Source organism: Lissotriton vulgaris, chromosome 5 (assembly GCF_964263255.1).
Source record: "Lissotriton vulgaris chromosome 5, aLisVul1.2, whole genome shotgun sequence".
NCBI lineage: Eukaryota > Metazoa > Chordata > Amphibia > Caudata > Salamandridae > Lissotriton > Lissotriton vulgaris.
In genome coordinates, this window is record NC_141693.1 from 218829128 (window position 1) to 218848270 (window position 19143).

The 19143-nt window shown below is 46.5% G+C and overlaps 1 protein-coding gene across 1 annotated transcript in view; it reads right to left on the reverse strand.

Annotated features, from left to right (window-relative positions):
* FKBP15 (FKBP prolyl isomerase family member 15) overlaps positions 1 to 19143 on the reverse strand; it is a 384455-nt gene that overhangs the window by 114773 nt on the left and 250539 nt on the right. The window contains exon 20 of the mRNA XM_086921201.1: positions 165 to 336. Within this exon, the coding sequence (XP_086777327.1) occupies positions 165 to 336 (172 nt within the window). The remainder of the gene's footprint in view (positions 1 to 164; positions 337 to 19143) is intronic.

Below are 19143 nucleotides of genomic sequence, written 5' to 3' on the forward strand. Positions count from 1 at the left end.
CTAGAACTTTCTGTTCAGAGTGTTGGATGAATTTAAGCACATAAATGACATTTTTCCAAAGCTTGGAAAACACATTTAGCACCACAAACAGTTAACACAGCATTGAAAAAAATTACAAGTGAAAAAGAAATAATCCAATCCCTAATCGGGCAGTCATGTCCAACCTGCTAGCTGTGTCTGCAGGACACCAAGCTGTTTCCCTTGTTTCTCTGCCTCCTGCAGGGCAGTTGTAAGCTGCGCTCGCAATTCCATCTCCTTCTTCTGGTGGCTTGTCAATTCAAGCTGCAGCCGGGAGACCTGTCCCGTAGCCTCCGCAAGATCCTCAGCAACCTTGGCCTGGAGCAAAAGGGGACAAAAGAGAATCATTCCGACACTAGTGTTCAATTTTGCATTAAAGATGGATTCCTCTTACTCATTCATTTATATCACAGCAATTACACAAGACAGTTACAATACTTCTGCTCTGTAGTGGCTGAAGTGAATGTTAAGGCAAAATCGCATCATAACCAGGATGTACACTGCACTATAAAATGTGATTTGATGTTAAATAGAAGATAAAAAAAGAGTAGGTCCAAAACATCTTCATTTAGTTTTGGTCAAGGAGATGGTGGAAAAGAGGGTCAAATCTCCTTTTAGATTTTTATTGGGGTTCAAAATCTGCCCCCGAGCCCAGAAGTACATTTTAGTTCACTTACCCATTCTCCTTCCTTGCTGCCTCCACCTGTTTTCTTAATGGATTAACAATAAGACAGCCTGCTCCCTTCTCTCACTTGTTGCAGATGTTATAATGATATTGCCATTGCCCCTTAGCCATTTAAGACGAATACATTTGCAATTAGTTTATAAGTTGCATTTGTGACAAATTCCGAAACAATTTGCGATTACATTTTTTTTTTTAAAAAGACAATTGCCATGTTTTGTTTGTCAATGGAGCAGAGATTGTCAGGAGGGCAGTTTATAAAGTGAAAGAGCATAAAGATTAACAGTAAAACAGTCACCATAATGGCAATGTAATCCTACCTTTACCTGAGCAAAATATACCATTTTGAGCCACTGAAGAGGGAGGAACAAATTTAGACTGTGGAGATCCAAAATGGGGAAGAGTCCTTAATCCATTTTCTTCACAAAAAAGACAGAGGGAGTGGAATTTTGGAGGATGGGAAAGGCCTTCAAAAGAATGGCCATTCCCGCCACATGCTCCTGTCTAACGGCCAATAACATCTGCCGTCCCCAGCCAGGCCAGGCCTCCTCTGATAAAAAATCCCCATGGCTCTCACTCTACTAGCAAAACATCGAGGTCTAATGACCTTACACTCCGCTGCCTATACTTAAACACATGGTCTATGATAAAACATCAACTAGATATCTTTCTACTTCTCAACTCTGATAGTCCGGACATGCTACTCATTACCGAAACCTGGCTTACCCAAGACTCTCTACCGGATGTCCTTGCAGCTCTCCCGGCAGACTATTATATACTATCAGTGAATAGAGAACCAGGAAAACATGGGGGTGGCGTTGCTGCCATCATCCACAAAGATCATAAGTTCACCACATTACCTTCCCTGGATGTACCAGATACCGAAAACCTTGTAATCAAATCTGACACAGACAAGGGAACTATGGTATTGGTACTGATCTACCGACCCCCTAAGGTCATGCCCACCTTCCCGGTCTCCCTGAGCGAGCAAATGGCTGGCTTAGCTGTCAACTACGACAAGGTAATGCTGATCGGGACTTAAAACTACTGGTTCAAGGATCCAGCAGCAGGGCCTCAGGCCACTGAACTCTTTGAGCTCCTTCTCCATCTGAACTTTTCTCAATCAGTCCTGACCCCTACTCACGAAAAGGGACATATTATGGACCAGATCTGGTCTCACAATGTCCCATTGTCCATCCCGACGGCAACCCCCTGCATATGGTCTGATCACCATCTACTGCAATTCTCCTACACTCTTCACGGCCACACGAAGGCCCCCATTCCTGCAGGAGGGGTAGTAAGGAAATGGAGATCACTAAACAATCATGATTTCTTGTCCTCCTTGGCTAATTCAATTCCAGCACCCACCCTAGATATTAATCTTATGGAACAAAATCTCACTGACTGGCTCTTGGCAGCCTGCAACGAGCATGTCCCACTCTCCAAATTCTCTCTTGCCTGTCGTATGGATGCCCATAGGTGGTTCACGGCGGATTTAAAAAAACAAAAACTAGAATTGCGCCAATCTGAGAGGAAATGGAGACACGGGTACTCAGATAAGGACAGAGTGTCATATACGACTGCCCGTAGGAATTATAAGAACTCCATTTTATCTGCTAAAGCAGCATTCTTCTCCGACAAAATTTTTAATGCACACAATAAATCTAGAGAAATTTTCAGGGTTGTGAATGATCTCTGTAATGATGCAAGAAGCTCCCCCCCAAGCCCCCACGCAAAAGCTGTGCAATCAGCTCAATAATTTCTTCAAGGACAAGATAGCCATCATAAAAGAAAGCATCCCGGAAAGGCCTAGCATGGCGGCCATCGAGGACATCTGCAGAAACCAGTCCGAATTAGAGCCTTTCCCTCCGATAGATCAATTAAGGCTAGTGGAACTGATGAACCGTGTGAAGTCCGGTTCACCCAACGATTGCTGCCCCCCACATGTACTGAGGGAAGTTTATTCAGCACTCCCGCTCGGCATACTCCCCCTCCTGAATGAGTCCCTAGCGCAGGGAACAATCCCCATTTCATTTAAAAATGCAACGTTGGTCCCATTAATCAAAAAACCGGGTTCCGATCCGTCTAATCTCTCTAATTACCGGCCCATATCCCTCCTCCCTTTTGGAGCTAAGCTCTTGGAAGCCCATGTGGCCAGCTGCATATCCAACTTCATTGAAACATCTGATTACCTGGAGCCTAACCAAGCTGGCTTTCGCCAGGCGCACTCAACCGAAGCAGTGATCCTCGCAGTCCTGGACACAATGAGGTCCAATGCCGACAGGGGTATACATCAGGCCTTGGTGCTCCTAGATCTGTCGGCAGCGTTCGACACGGTGGACCACACCATCTTATTACACAGTGTCGAACAAGCTGGTCGGCGAGGCTCGGCCCTCGGCTGGGTGAAGTCTTTCCTGAGCGACCGGACCCAGGCAGTAAACCTCGGGAACTTTTTAGCGCCCAAATTATCCACCACCTGTGGCATCACGCAAAGTTCGTCACTGTCCCCCCTCCTGTTTAATCTATATCTTAAACCCCTATTACACTCTTTAAAAAACAGGAGGGTCACGATTTATAACTATGCTGACGACTTGCAGCTAATTTTATCACTGGACTCATCCGACTCCGCCTTGGAATTCCAGGCTACCATGCTGCACATTCAACGGTGGATGGAGTTGAACCACTTAAAACTCAATCCCGGGAAGACCGAGTTGGTACTCCCGGGTAAAAGCTCGATCAGCTGTGGCCCTCATTTCTGGCCGTCAACAATGGGATCCCCGGCCATTTTGGAGCGGACTATCCGGTGCAGACCTCATCTGTTGGAGTGAGCCCTGAGCTATAAGATCCTGGACTTCAGTGGCACGGGGATCGACCCTCCCGTGCTGTTTACCCTGTATGTTGCAATCCCATGCTGTGCATAGCGGATACCCCCGGGCTCCTCAAGGACTGCTTGCTGCCTAACATTCCCTGCCAGTGGCCGTGGTCAGTGTGACGACTCGTGCTCCACGAATGTGTGCTTTACCGGCTCCTGCATGCTGATTCCACCAGGGGTTCGTGGTTGGGAGACACAGTGCCAACTTCCGACGTTGTCTTGCGGGGCGTCTCTTAGTGGGGGCATTTGCTCGGACCGGCGTCGCAAGATGGAACCTTCACTTCGACAAGTCCTGAATGCATTGGACTCTCTCCGTGTCGCCTGGGTGAGGGAAGCCGAAGACCTTGGCAAACGGCTGGACGCCATAATAGTTTCGCCATTGGAAGGTAGCCCCGAGGATCGGGAGGAGAGTGGGGTCACGGACGGCGCTGCGCAAGAGGAGGGTGCACTGACTACGACTTCGAGTTTGACCCAGTGGGAGACCCGGACCAGTGAGGATGGCGGCTTTGGGCAGCCTGACTGTGTGAGTGTGGCCTTGGGAATTGCAGCTGCGCCGCAGTTGGATCTCGTTCACGACCCTGCTACTGGGACCACCAACTTCGATTTGCCCTTATCGTGTTGTGACTTGGCAAGATGGCCTGGTGCTTTGCTGCGATCCCTGCATATCTGGATCGATCGTCTTCTTGGCCTCTGGGTGGCGAGATCGCTCGTGCGGTTGGTCCTGCCTAGCTTGCCCGACCACCCTGATCTTCTAATGTACTGCACTGCTACCTTTCAGCTGAAGTGCCTCGATGGCAGGGACAGAACGGGCCAGGGGTGACCCCTCCATCGGTGTAACCAGGACTGCTCCCCGGATGACTAGTGTGAAGACCTTGATTATTGTTTTGTGTGGTGACGCCGCTGCTTTCTGTTCAAGAGCTGGCTTATGTAAGATCGACGCTGAGCCAGTTAGTGCGGGCGGGGGGGGGGGGGGGGAGGGGGGGGTTTACTTGTTCTGTCTCTCCCCCTCCGTTTTCTTTCCCTTTCTTTGGGACCATCTGGGGTGACGGGTGCGCTAGTCGGGGGTGGGCCATAGCCTCGTTAGACGCGCAGGGTGGGGGGTTTAGGACCCGTGGGTTAGTTCTTCTTATGTTCTATGGCCCGTTTCTTGGCTAAGCCTTTCTTCTGTATTCCCTCTTGTGGGTTTCTGGGGTACCAAGCATGCCTATGGGGGGGGGTGGGCCGTGGCCTTCCGCTGCATGCAGGGTGGGGGGTTGGGGTATAACGTGCTTTTTGTGCTTCTTTGTCTCTATGGCCCTACGTTTCTTCTTTCTAGTCTTTTTCTTCTCTGTCTCCTTCCCCAATGGGACTGGGTTTCGCGTAATCTGGGAGGGTGTCCACCATGAGTCATTGCGACTGGTGTATGTGTTGCCACTTGTAGGTAGACCATTGTGTTTTAGAGTATTATTTGTGGTTCACTTGGCTTCCTGATTTGTGCCCTTCCCAGGACGATTCCTAACTGTGGCGGGTAGTGGTTCCGGCGACATACTACATAGCATACTGTTTAATCCTGTTTACAAGTGAACGGACCGATGGTTGGTTCTTGATATCCTGATACCATTTTCCTTCAGACTTTAAATTTGAAAATTAGACCTCAATGATCCTGTAATAGATCCTGACGAATCTGCCTTGTTGACCTGTATTGTAATTCAACGCCTTCGGGCTGTGCTCCGGGATGTATGTGTAACCCTTTCTTCTTTGTCAATAAAGGTCTTCCAAAAAAAAACAAAAAAACAATGGGATCCCCTCCTTCCCCCTCTCTCTCTCTCGGTGAAAAGCCTCGGGATCACCATCAACTCCGATCTCTCTCTGAAAAGTCATGTGGGAGCGGTGATCTCGTCCAGCTTCCTTCATTTACGCAAAATCAGGAAAATTGCCCATTTACTCACGCACCCTGCCCTCATTCAGGTGGTTCTCGCCTTGGTCCTTTCCCGATTAGACTTCTCAAACTCTATTTATTTAGGCCTTCCCCTGTTCTTGTCTAAACGCTTGCAAATTGTGCAAAACCAAGCGGCCAGATTAATCTTCAAGAACCACGGTAGGAGTTCGGCGAAACCACTGCTGGCCACTCTTCACTGGCTACCCATAGCCCAACGGGTAATATTCAAAGTAGGATGCTTGGCCTTTAAGGCTCTCCACGGGAAAAGCCCCATGTTTATCAACAGCCTAATAATCAAATATGAGCCGACCCGCAATCTCCGCTCTGCTCATCAGTCCCTTCTCACTCTACCCTCCTTTAAACGGAAAGCCTTGGCGGGTGTATATTTGCTCACCTTGCCCCCAAGGTTTGGAACTCTTTCCCCTTGTCGCTCAGGAGATGTACCAATCTCATGGAGTTCAGGGGTGCACTGAAGACCTGGCTATTCAAGCAAGCTTCGGGTTAGGTTAACTGTTTTGTCATTCTTCCTCAATACCAGCGCCATGAAACCTCTGGGTGCCCGTGCGCTTAACAAATTCAGAATAACATAACATAACATAACATTCTTTCTTTTACAGAGGTCCTCAATCTACCAAATGGTGCACAGGTGGAATGGACGGGGGCCGCTGTTATTATTATTATTTTATTTTGTAGAGCGCGTAGTCACCCGGGGGTATCCCAGCGCTAAAAGATCCTATCTCCTAAGTTCAGTGGGACAAGGGGGGGAGAGGAGGAGAGGAAGAGGACGGGGAGAGGGGCACGGAGGAACAGGGTAAGGGCCAAGGTGATTCACTGAGGAAAGAGGTGGGTTTTGAGCTGTTTCCTGAAGTGGAGATACTGTGGTTCGAGTCGCAGGACTCTGGGGAGTGAGTTCCAAAGTCGTGCGGTATGGACTGAGAAACTTCTTCCTCCTGACCGGGCTTTCTTGAATCTAGGGACAGCAATGAGGTTTTCCGTGTCCGAGCGGAGGGGTCTTAATGATTTGTAGGGTGTGATAAGTTTCTTGAGGACCGGGGGGCCTTGATTTTGTCGTAGTTTGTGAGCTAGGCACAGGGCCTTAAATTTGACCCGCTCTCTTATGGGGAGCCAGTGGAGGAGTTTTAGGGCCGGTTTGGCCGAAGCTCTGGCAGGGGTGTTTGTGAGAATCCGGGCCGCGGTGTTCTAAATTCTCTGAAGTTTATTCAGAGTCGCCTCGGGGGCGCCCAGGTATATCACATTGCTATAGTCAAGCCTTGAGATTATTAGGCCTTGAATTAGCAACTTTCGGGAGTTGGTGGGCAGGAGGGGCAGGACTTTCCTCAACGATTTCAGGAGTCCAAAGCAAGTCCCAGCCACTTTCTTTGCCTGCACGGTAAACGAGAGGTCAGTATCAAGCCACACTCCCAGACTCTTTACTTCTTCTTTAGGTTCGGGGGGAGGGCCCAGACAGGCTGGCCAGATGTTCGGAGAAAGTTTGAGTCCTTTCGGGCTGAGGAGCAGAACCTCCGTTTTTGACCCATTTAATTTTAGGGCTGAGGTGTTCATCCAGCGATGGACCTGCGCAAGGCAATTAAATAGGTCTGCTGGTTGTTGTCTGGGGTGGGATAGTGATACAACCAGTTGTGTGTCGTCAGCGTAGCTGACGACGCTCACTCCGAATGGGATGATGACCTCCTCCAATGTGGACATATAGATATTAAATAATGTGGGGCTCAGGGAGGAGCCCTGAGGCACGCCACATTGGAGGGGAATTTCGGAGGAGTGGGCGTTGTTCTCCCAGATCTGATAGGTCCGTTGAGCCAGGAAGGATGCCAGCCAGGCTAGAGCAGAGCCCTCTACACCAGCTCCCTTGAGTCTTTTGATGAGAAGTTGGTGGTTGACGGTATCGAAGGCCGCACTTAGGTCGAGGAGGATCACTGCCACTGATCCTCCTCCATCCAGTAGCGCTCTGGCCTCCTCAACCGCTGCCAGGAGGGCGATGTCCGTGCCCTGCCCTGGGCGAAAGCCCGTCTGGGAACTTTTTAGTATGTTGTTGGTCTCCAGGAACTGGGAGAGTTTTTTATGAACCAGTTTTTCAGCAATCTTGCTGATTCCTGGGAGTAGGGAGATGGGCCTGTAGTTAGCCAGGTTTTCGGGGTGGAGGGTGGGTTTCTTTAACAGAGCTTTCACGACGGCCGCCTTCCAGCACGGGGGTACAACTCCCTGTTGGAGTGAGGTGTTGATCAGATGGGTCACGGGGGGGATGATCGTGGGAGCTACCTCCTTAAGAATTCGAAGCGGGGCGGGATCCCTCGGAGAGCCGCTTTTTATGGATGCATAGGACTACTTCACCACCAATAGGATCACAAGGAGGACCAATCATCTTTAGTAATTGGGGTACAGTGACTGTACTGAAGAAAACACCTTCAACCCTCAAACATGCAGAGTGGATTGGGATCCTGATATGGTACCATGAAGGGTAGTGCGCCTCTGCGGAAAGCCCTGGGGCATATTGGCTTCTGCTGAGTCTAGGGAACAAGTTGGTTCTCCCTTCTGAGAAGCTTAACCTTTAAATGCTGGTAGGCACGAGAAGAGGAAAAGGAGAACGCTCCTGAAAGGACTTTGGAGCACAAAGACCACATAGCCTTAAAAGACTGAAACAACTTCACTAGATGGAATAGAAGAGGTAGTTTGTGCAACACTAAATGGATAGTGATTTGGCTGTGACCTCTTCCTTAGAAGAAACCTCAACTCTTTAGAAAGGCAGTGTGCAAAAGGATAATTTAGTAATCATTTTATGTACCAATGTATGTAAAGCAGATATATTGTTGGTCAGCTTCCTCAGAAGAGCTCGTCTCATCCGCCCTGGCATGTCTTGAACAGTGTAACATGATCTCTACCTCTGCCTGGCTGAGACCTCTCGCTGTCCCCCTTAAGTCCAGACTTCTACCAGCTTGCTTCTAGTGTTCCCTCCTTCTCTTTCCTGCCTACTTCTCTCCCCTCTACTTGGTTACTAGATGTCTAAGGCCAGTTAGCCACAATAAGCTATCATCTCATCCTTTTCAATGCTACTCTTTTAGGAACATAGCATTCTGCCCACAAGACTCTCCTTCCTTATCTCTGTGCAGTGCTTGACCTAAAGTACTCTGCCTAAACAACTTACTTTCAGAAAGGTCTTCAGGTATAAGGAGGACACTGGATGTTTATAGGTTGAATGACCGCTTTGGTGTGTTTAGAAAACTCCTGATCTCAGATGAGGTAACTGGATCCTAGATTGCATTGATCTACCTTTCTATAGGACTACAACTTTCCTGAATGCATTATTCCATTCTCTTTCCGGACTGAACTTCCCTACCATTATGAGAGCGTGCCCGAGACCAAATCTGCAAGCCCATTTACCTTGAATATGCTGCCTTCATAAGGCTACAATGCTCCATTTTTGCACTAGTATGCATAGATCTACTATAAACTTCTTGTTTCATTCTACATTTTCAGCCACATTTTTATTTAAACATATTCCTTGAATACACCATCTCACATTAATTCATTCCTCCACTATAATCCATGAATTCATTGCTCCCATCTAACCTTATTGAATAACATCAGCAGCATCTCTAAATAACCTATTGCTCAAACATATGCCCTGGACGCAATTATCCAGTATTTCCCACAAATACAAAGCTTCCTGTGAACTGAATGATTCACCTACCAAGCCCCATAAATGCCCACTCCCACCTTTTAATAGCCATGGTTAGATACACTCTTCTTCATCTTTCGTATGCCCCATGTACACCCCAATCATTCCCACATAAATGCATTGCTCATACATCTCCAACAACACATTTCTCCAATAGTGGGTGGACAGTATTGTGCGCTCCTTCAGATACACCATTTAAACTTTGGGCACTGATGAGCTCTGTGTTAAGAGAACTGGAAAAATGCCACACTCTTCCATACATTCTTAGGAGCTACGCTGAAGGAATCATAGCGGATCCCGCATTACAAGAAGTACTAGATTTATCACATTTCTCGGTTTTCTGTTACATAGACAAGGTTTGTGGGGTTAGGGGCTGGGTAGTTGAGAGGTGTACTTTGTAGGGACACAGAAAGAAACAAACAAGAACCTAGAAAAGATGGATGCCTCACCTGGCCCCAGCCCAGATCCACTGCAAGTGCATGCTGGGAAAGAAAGGAGTAATAGGACAGGCTGAGAGGAGTTAAGCTGACCTGCAAACTCACTGCTAATGAGCAAAGATAGTAAGAAGTCACAAGCGGCGTCATACATCACCAAATTCCAAAGCACAAAAGAACTTTGTCAAGAGACCAAATGGCAGTTTGGCAGATTAACCTATCATTGAGTTGTGAAGGGCTCCGACTACTTTAGTCATTCGCATCATTTGCACAGGGCAGCATGCATGATTTTAAACAATTTAGTTTGATACTTCATGGTTCCACCATCTATCAATCATGACAATGCACCTTTTTATGTAATTTACATTGCTTAAAGTATCGTTTATGTTTTTTTCAACATTATCTTCCTTATACATCAGCTCTATGAATGTGCAGCTCAATAGACATTTTACTTGCATAATACTAGCTAAAATGAGTTACAACGCATGCCAGTACAATGCTGAGATGGCACATTCACATCTTGCAATTTGCAGCTGTCTTCTTGTCTTCTGTTCAGTACAATGTCAAAGTAGGAGAGTCCCTTTTCATCCCAACAGACGTTTTTAAGGGATGGACTAGGGGTCTGCGAAAAGAGCTGTCAAACTCACCTGCTGGTTTCTTTTAACAAAGATATGAAACTCCAAAAGGAGTAGAACTTCACAATGCTCTGAATTGGACAAACCATTTCCTAGCACCGTAGTGAACTCCCAGAAGGAGAGTTGTAAACATTAAAAGGGGGAATATGATGAAGAGACCTTAGGAACCAAAGCCACAAAATGTGAGGAGCCCAAACTAGACCAGACCCCTGAGGAAAACATGATGTAATTTCTAACCAGCAAGGGATAAGCAGAATTATTGGAGGGTGAAGAGTAAGCTGACTGTCTACTTCAAAAACTTGCAAAACGAAAGACTCCGTTAGGTCTCAGAGGAAGCAAAGGCCTTGAATAGCTTATGACATTCAGAGAGAAGAAGAATGAATGAAGGGGATATTGAGTATATTATGGGAACTAGATAAATACCGGACTGACTTCATAGGAGTCTCCTAGTTCCTCCTCTAGGGTTACAGGAAGGAAGAGATGCGAGTACAGAAGGATTTTAAAACTCTTTTCATTTCCTATTACTACATGCAGTTAATTTAAAATATAAAACATACTTAAGACAATTGTGCAATTCCATGCTGACCCCAAGTTACAAATATTCGTTCATTTTAACCAGTGAGGCATGCTCAGACAATCAAAACCAGGCGCTGCACTTAAAATATACTACAATCTGTTCTACCATAAGCCTTCATAGAGAGCCTTGCAGCATTACATTGGAACCTAGCTCCTATAATTGCACTAAAATCACACTAAGTACTGAAAATGTGAAAACCCATAACCCCAAACATCCTAAACATCCACTCCTCAACCGAAATCGAACGATCTAGGCAACAACTCCATAAATATATAATAGAGTTCCAAATTAGCAGGAACAACTGTTACATAGGTTGTGTTTAGGCAGTACATTACTATGGTACATTTTGGAATATTCTTAATATCTCTATGTTATTTCCACTATATATGATACATTTTCAAAGTTATGATCAGATTCTCCACCATATATTTATCCATGTGCACTACATGTTTCGGTTTTCGAAATCTGCAATAGAATACCCAAGTTAAAAAAAACATGTAGGCACCACAAAAGATACCACCTGGGAATCAGTTGAGTAACAGAGATTAGCTGGTCTACCACGAGGTTATCCTTCTTGTTAGTATGGGAACGCTCCCTCTAACCTGTGTAAACCCTGTCATGAGTAAGCGACCAGCATATGCGACTTGTTTAATCCCAGTTAATAAGAAACCAGCAGCATATTATCAGGTATCCTGACATTTCTTTTCTTTTGGACTAGTGTAAACAACAATTATGCATGGAGGTTTTGGCATAGGAGATCTTGCAAGATATGACACCAATAAGTCTGGCGGGCACACTACGATTGAACTTGACACAAGACTGTTTATGCCCTGGGAGATTATATATACTGAAGATTGACAGGGGCTTTCAGTAAGCCGAAACGCGTCTCTTCTCCTACCTCATGGGTTGAAGGTGTCCAGAAAAAATAAAATTAATGCCGTATCCTGACAGCCTCGTGTTCGTGCCGTCTTCCAAGGACTTGTCTTTGGGAGCTGGTTGGTGTGTTCTCTCATATTATTTTTTTATATCTCTCTTTCTCTATCTCTCGTGTGTTGGCAGTGCACTACTGCATTCCTACGATGGAGGCAACAGTCTTAGATACGAAGGGGGAGAGAATCGAGGCTCGGATGCTTTAGAAATGCAGCGGTAACCATTTGGTGGAGGGCCTGCAGATTATTCCTCTCCAAACAATAGCATTATGGATGATATTGGGCTGGGAGATGTAAGTCAGCAGATACTTTTCAGGTATAAAGCAAGTCTTTCAGACAGGGCCTGCCACATTGTCATCCCTTGAGTGCTATTCAAGGGCTGCTGGAAACCATGTTCAGGCCTTCATTCAGTTCCAGGCCTTTGATAGTAAGATCCACATACCCTCTCTACAAAGGACTATAAAAGCAAGATCCAAACTTTCCCAGGGGGTACTAGATCCTTCGCTGACCTAAGGAGGGTATACTTTGCAAAGTACACAAAGAAACCATGAGATCCAGAGCTGGTGGTTTGTTCAGCTAGTCTCCCTCAAAATCACAGACTGTTTCAGGGACTGTAGCCAAAGTTTGGAGTGAGTTTCCCAGCATCCCTCTCCTAAGATCAAGTCACCAGTTAATCCTGCAAGAGGTGGGATGCCCTGATTTGATGTTCTGCAGCAAAGAGTGAGTGGGAGCTGAAGTACCTATAGCTATGAGCGAGTGTGACCTGGGAAAACTCTAGTTACGAGCAACCATGGCCTAAAACAGCAACAGCTACAAGTTACTGCTCCAATTCTCCTTTAGGATGACACAGCCAAGTGCCAAACTAACTGGTGCGGACTCTGCTGACTGACACAGTCCCCACTCAATATTTCGAGCTCACATCAGAATCCCTGGGTTGATCGAAGATGGTCTTGTGAGCTGCACACAAGCGTGATTTAGGAATCAGAGGAAGAGGAAGGGCACTGTCTGCTTCTAGCTCAAAAACCCTGGATAACCTCTCATCACATTAAAACATCTATAGCAAGGTAAAGTCAAAACTGATGAACTCTAATGAGTGCCTTGTGCATTGAACTGAAGTGCGTTGGGAAAATGCCACAACTTTAAAGAGTATGTTGGGACGTTTGTAATAACTGACCCATGGTGGACAAAACTTGGGATGCTGCTTGCATATTCCATAATAATCCTGCAACTTTGTTTTTGTTAAACATGCTTATGTGTAGAAATTCCCACAGTACATCCCTTCATTATTTCTGTGTGTAGTATTGCGTTCTGCTCAGAAAGTCAATCCACCTGAGGGCGTTTCACTGTATGCCGATGATGTCGAGTTTGTTAATGAGGGTGTGGTGGGAGATGGTGTTGAAGGCAGCAGAGGTCAAGAAGGATCAGGGCTATAGTTTCTCTGCGGTTGAAGAGAGTTCTAATGTCATCAGTGGCAGCGATGAACGTGGTCTCAGTGCTGTGGTTGGCAAGGAATCCCGATTGTGAAACGTCAAGTAGGTAGTTTTGTTTCAGGCATTAGGTGAGTTGTTGGATGGCTTTCTCGAGCACTTTGACCGGTCGGGGAGCAGGGAGATCGATCGATAATTTTTTTAGATCAGTGGGGTTGGTGGAGTGTTTCTTTAGGAGGGGTCTGACATTGTCTTTTCATCTGTCCGGGAAGATTGCTGTGGAGATGGAGGTGTTGAGGATGCTGGTGAGTTCTGTTCCGATTGGGATGGTTCTAAGGTTGAAGAGGTGGTGGGGCATTGGGTCGGTGGGCACCCCGGAGTGGGTGGAATACATAATGGCAGTGGTGATCGAAGCGGTGAGCAAAGAGCAGGTGGTGATCCTTCGGCTGCTGTTTGTTTGAGGTTATTAAGGTGAAGGTGGTGGGTTGGAGGTCAAAATTGTGGTAGATGGTGGTAATTTTGCTGTGGAAGTAGTCCGAGAGGGTGTCGCAGAGTTCTTGGGAAGGGTGGATGGTGTTCTCTGTGGCTGTCGGATTTCTTGCTAATTTAAAGAACTCCTTCGAGTGGTTAGCCATGGTGTTGATTTGGGCAGTGATGGCTGCTTTCTTGGCTTCCTTGATGCACAGGTGGTAGTTGCAAAGTGCTGCTTTGTGAGCGGTTTTGTTTCTTAGTGGCGTACCATCGTTGGGTCTCAGTTACTTTGCTCCAGCGGCAGTGGTGATGATGTGCTGGGCGTTGGGGATGGTGAAGTGAATGATGGTGTGGTCGGTCCAGGTGATTTGTGTTACATGGCTAAATTGGTTTCTGACACTGGAGGTAAAAATGGAGTTGAGTGCGTGTCCGTAGTTGTGTGTGGGTTTGGTGATCAGTTGGGTGACGTCATCGTTATTTGGCTCTCCAGGAGGGTGATGGAGTTGGAATTGTTGTGGGGGTTGTCAATGTGGAAATTGAGATCACTAGGGGAGTGATGAAGTTTGAGATGGCATTGCAGAAAGCGGTTCCATGAGCGATGTGGAGTTGTCGTTGGTGATGGGGCATCGGATGGTTTCTTTGAAGATGATGGTGATGCCCTTGCCTTGTTTATTGGGGTGTTCTCAGTATATCATCTTGTAACCGTCAGGAGTGAAAGTGGTAATGTCGGGGTTCGAGGAGAAGTCGAGCCATGTTTCGATGATGAAGGCAACATCAGGAAAGAGGGCGCTGATGGGGTTCCGGGGTTCCCTGACATGTTTGCAAAGGGATTGGGTGTTGAGCAGGATGCCTTGGAGCGGTTCCGGGTTTTTAGTTGTCTTCTGGGCGGGAGCAGCGCGGGATCCATTACGAGCTGTGTTGCAGGAGAAGCTGCAGTGGCGGCAGGTTAAGGGTTTTTTGGCAGATCGTGGTGAGGAAGTGAAGCAGCTGTTTCGGTATCCAGCATCTAGGTCCAGGAGCTCTTTAGCGGTGAATCAGCGGGTGGCAGGAAGGCCAGGGGTCCTGGCACTGGGCACGGTCTAGGTGCAGATGGGCTTGCCTTTGGTGAGGCACACCAGCAAAGGTCACCAAAGGTCCCATGACCACTGAATTAGTTTAGACACTTCTGAAAAGAAGTAATGCCAACTGTTTCCTTCCTTGTTCACATAATGGGCAAAAAAGTCTGAAAAATTACAATAAAAGACGTTGGTATGGTCACATTTAGAATGCAGACTGGGACCCACTGCCACAAAGTCACAAAGTAAAACCGCCAAAAAGCTCCAAAAACAAATGTTGAGCAGGGCCACTAGTATGCATGTGTGCTTAACTGTCCGGCTGGCTGCATACCCTTCCACTCTTGAACACCATCCAAATTCTTATAGTGTCAGCCATCACACATTTCCAGCCAGAGTGGGAGTGATTAGTGGGTATTCAATTTGAATATTACAGGAATAATTAAGAGTGCTGCAAACACTATGAATGTAGCTGTTCCTTACATAATACTGTGTTATTCCCCACAAACCCGCAATAGGTGTTATTTATTGCACACGATAAACAATGTATCCCCTGGTATCGTTATTTATCATGCGCGATAAACAACATCTAAACTCGTAATCAGGGCCTTAGTCTCCGTTCTGATGGAATGCTGAGAGCACCCAGAAATGGTGAGCCTGTCCACAAGATAAGTAGGGGAGCTGATCATGTTGGCTTTACAAATTATTTGACTGGTTTTGAAGAATTCCATCAAGATGGAAGTAAAGTGATCCGATTTCTTCTGGCCCTGGATGAGATATACTGAGGCGTTTAGGATGGCCTGAAGGGGTGCCAGTGTGGAGTCTGGGAGGGCAAAGAGCAGGGTATTACCACCATCTAAATGAGAAATTACAGGGACTTGAACAGCAGTTTTGAAGTCAATTCCTGGAATAAACAGTTTCACTTTCTTTAGAAGAGGGAGCTGGTACCAGGCCGTCCATGTATTTTTGGTTATGACAACGCAAAGTGCAATATATCTGGTAAATGTGCCTTTAGAGAAGCAACAAGCAAGAAACAAGACTATCAACCCAAATAGACAGACTTGGTGGATGGATGTCGAGCTGACAAAATGACTTCCACATCTTCTGCAAGAGCTCCCTCTGCCAAGCACAATCTCCAGGAATAAAGGTAGAGGCTCTGCATGGTTGGGATGCAGAACCTGACTCACCTACAGTGAGAGGGGTCACCATGATCGTCAGAGAAAGAGGATGTCACAGGGACAAAGTTATCAGATCCAAATATCACACCATCTGTGGAAAGTTTGGTGTGATTAGGATAATCTGTGTCTCGAAACCAAATGAACTAGAGAGATGTAAGAAAACACATTGCAGAGATAGAAGTCTCACTTCAGATGAAGAGCTGTTTGCAATGGAAACAGTAGGGTACAGATCAGCAGGCTGTGTGCTATCTCATTAGTTGAAAACAAGTCCGCCAGTGTGGTGCCCCAGAAGGTGCAGAAGTGAGTGAGCCACCTGAGTGAAGTGGTCTCTCGTTGTCATCAAGATAGTGCCAACTGAACTTTTTGGCCCGTACTCTCAGGGAGCTTGTCAGATTGTCCATAATGTCCAGCCAGTCATTGTGAGCCTGCCCGCCAAGACCCTAACCTCAGTGCCTCTAGGCACAGGGGACATGAATCCAGTCATCCTGCTTGTTGGTTACCATTATGACCTGAAATGACTGACCGTCGATGAAGGGCAAGAACATGTTAATATTAATAAAATGGATACCAATGTTTATAATGATAGACTCGCAATACGAGTGAAATCGTATTATTATCAACAAATTCACCCATCACGAAATCTCCATCAAACCCAGAAAAACGTGGTCAGGCAGGCTCTGCGACATAGGCTTTAGGTTACAGATTGACACATCACAGGTAGGGTGGCACATAGCCAGCAGACAAAAAGCGAACAGGTCCATGCCCCAGATAAGCACAGCGACACCACAATGGTTCAGGGAGATTGGCCCTAATAAAGCACACATGGCCGGAGGGTTGAGCTCATTCCCAAAACATCATGAAGCCAATGCCACACAAAGTTAGGAACGCATAGCCAATCAGGATCAACAGTATGCACAGTGTTCATGCGCCCCCTCATGCAGGATATCTGGTCGCGTTACCCGCTGGCCCTACTGCCACGCTGGCATACATTAAATCCACGGAAGGTTGAAGACCAAATGCATTTGGAATCAGCTGCCTTATTTACGACTCCACAGACAAGGTGTGCATTCTTTTACCAAACAAGGTTAGCCAGAAGTATTTTTGTGATACCCAAAAACTGTTTAATAACTCATTCAGATTGATTGTACTTTGAGACAGACCTCAGACCCACTTCTCTAACTGTGCTCCCGGCCGAAGTGTTTAATTAAACCAACTTTCCCTGTTTGTCCAACGCCTCTTGTCTTTTTTTTCTCAAGGTAAATTCACATTACAGTAGCAAGCACTTTGAGGGCCAGGTGGATCACACAAAGTAGCTTGATATAGGAGTTGAGCTCTAATGGGAGAAGCACAGGTCACCACAGTATCCACAGCTGGTGGAGGGCAAAAAGAATTTCAACATGTTAGATGCTCAATAACCATTCCACTCTGCAGAACCACAGCGGACTCTAAGACATCCTGATGCTCCAATGAGGACTCCCCAGTGTTGAGTCCACTGGAAGTGGAGACACCACTGTAGTGCAAGCATTTGGTACGGAGTGTGCGGAACAAGGTAAGTGTACACAGAAAGCTGGTAAAGGACCAGAAGAAGATCTCCTTTGTAAAACATCAGGATACTTTCCTGAAAGTAGACAAATTGCTGGAGGTAGGAAGGCCTTGAGGAAGACCGTGTACATTTCTGCTCCTATAAACAAGAGATGCTGAGAGAGCTGATGGTGTCAGGTGGTAAGGTTGATGGAAAAGCCCAAGTAGAAGAGTAGGGATACCATTGCCTGAAGGTGGTCTAACACTAGCTGCGACAAGCTATAGTAGACGCAACCTACCACAAAGAGCAGGTACCTTCTAAATGACTGCAAGACCATTATATTAAAATTAAAATCCTACTAGTCGAGGGACACCATCCAATCTTCCAGCTCCAGAGTTAAAAGTAGATGTGCCAGAGACAACATTTTGTACTTAACCTTGCACAGGAATGAGTTCAGAAAGTAAAGGTTCAGAACGGGAGGAAGACCACAGTCTTTTTTTGCAACATGAGAGTAACAAGAAAAGATCCTTCCTCTATCAAACTCTCTGCCATCAACTTCACTGATCATTTGCTTAACAGAGCCAGAACCTCCTGCTGCAGAATTTAAGCTTGGCCTCTAAAGGTGACTAAATCGAGAAAGTAGGGTGAGGGGATTTGGGTTGTAGATGGGGCGGAAGGGGTCGTCAGGGCTGCCCACTTTGGAACTGTGGTGCCAGGTTTGAGTCTCTGCGTAGGCTCAACATCCTGTGATTCTGCGCAAATCACTTAATTACCCTGTGCCTACCAAAAAATCAAATGAATGTTCCTTGTGTTACGTAACTGGTGCTCCTGGAAAGCACTTCAATACCTTTGGGTAAAGTTCACGCTATATAAAACTACAACAACAAAATGTGGGATTGGTGGCGGGGGGATGTCCAAAAGGGATCGGGTCCTGAAAGTTAAATGTGAAGCTTTGTTCAACATTTTGCAGGACCCAACAGTCCACCATGATGAGCAAGCTGTGATAGACAGTGTGATAAGTGAATGAACACACTTCCCACCACAGTCGGCATGTGCTTCCTCAAGGAGAGATTAAAACTGGTATGTGGGGATGGGGACAAGGAGGAGGACAGAAGTAGACAGAAGTAGCCAGAAGCCTGTCCCAAGGATCAGGCAATGGCCCGTCCCTGCTAAAAGTGCTTCAAGGCTGAGTCAGCAGAGTCTGAAAAACTCCATTGATGGGCATGTCCACAAGGTAGGTCTGGGCATCTTTTGGGAACCCCGTGAAGCATATCTAGAAGTAGCGACAGTTGGAAAAACTGATGGACTACACACTGAATCCCCTGTTTCCAAGCCAGAGTATCATGGCCCCATCGTGCAAATCAGTCGGTGAAATGGGACTTGTGATGACCATTTGTGCCATCTCCCATTAGGATTTGGAAAAAGGGGCCAGACTGCATGCTGTATTTTTGGAGTGAAGGACAACTCTCCCTGAAGAAAGTCCTTCTTCCCCATGACCTAAATCTTCTTTGACTCAATAGGATAAGTAGGGAAGAATTCAGGGTTCGGCTTGGGGAAAAAAAGTCACACAAATCACAAATCCCTCTGCAGAGGAGTGAGCCATCAGAAATTTTAAGTCCCCAAGTGCAGCGTGGGGATGCTGCATGCGACCTACCACTTAATAACTGGAGCAGAAGCAACATGCGACCAAAATGGGGTCCATTAACCCTTCTTTGAAGCAGAACAATATTCAAC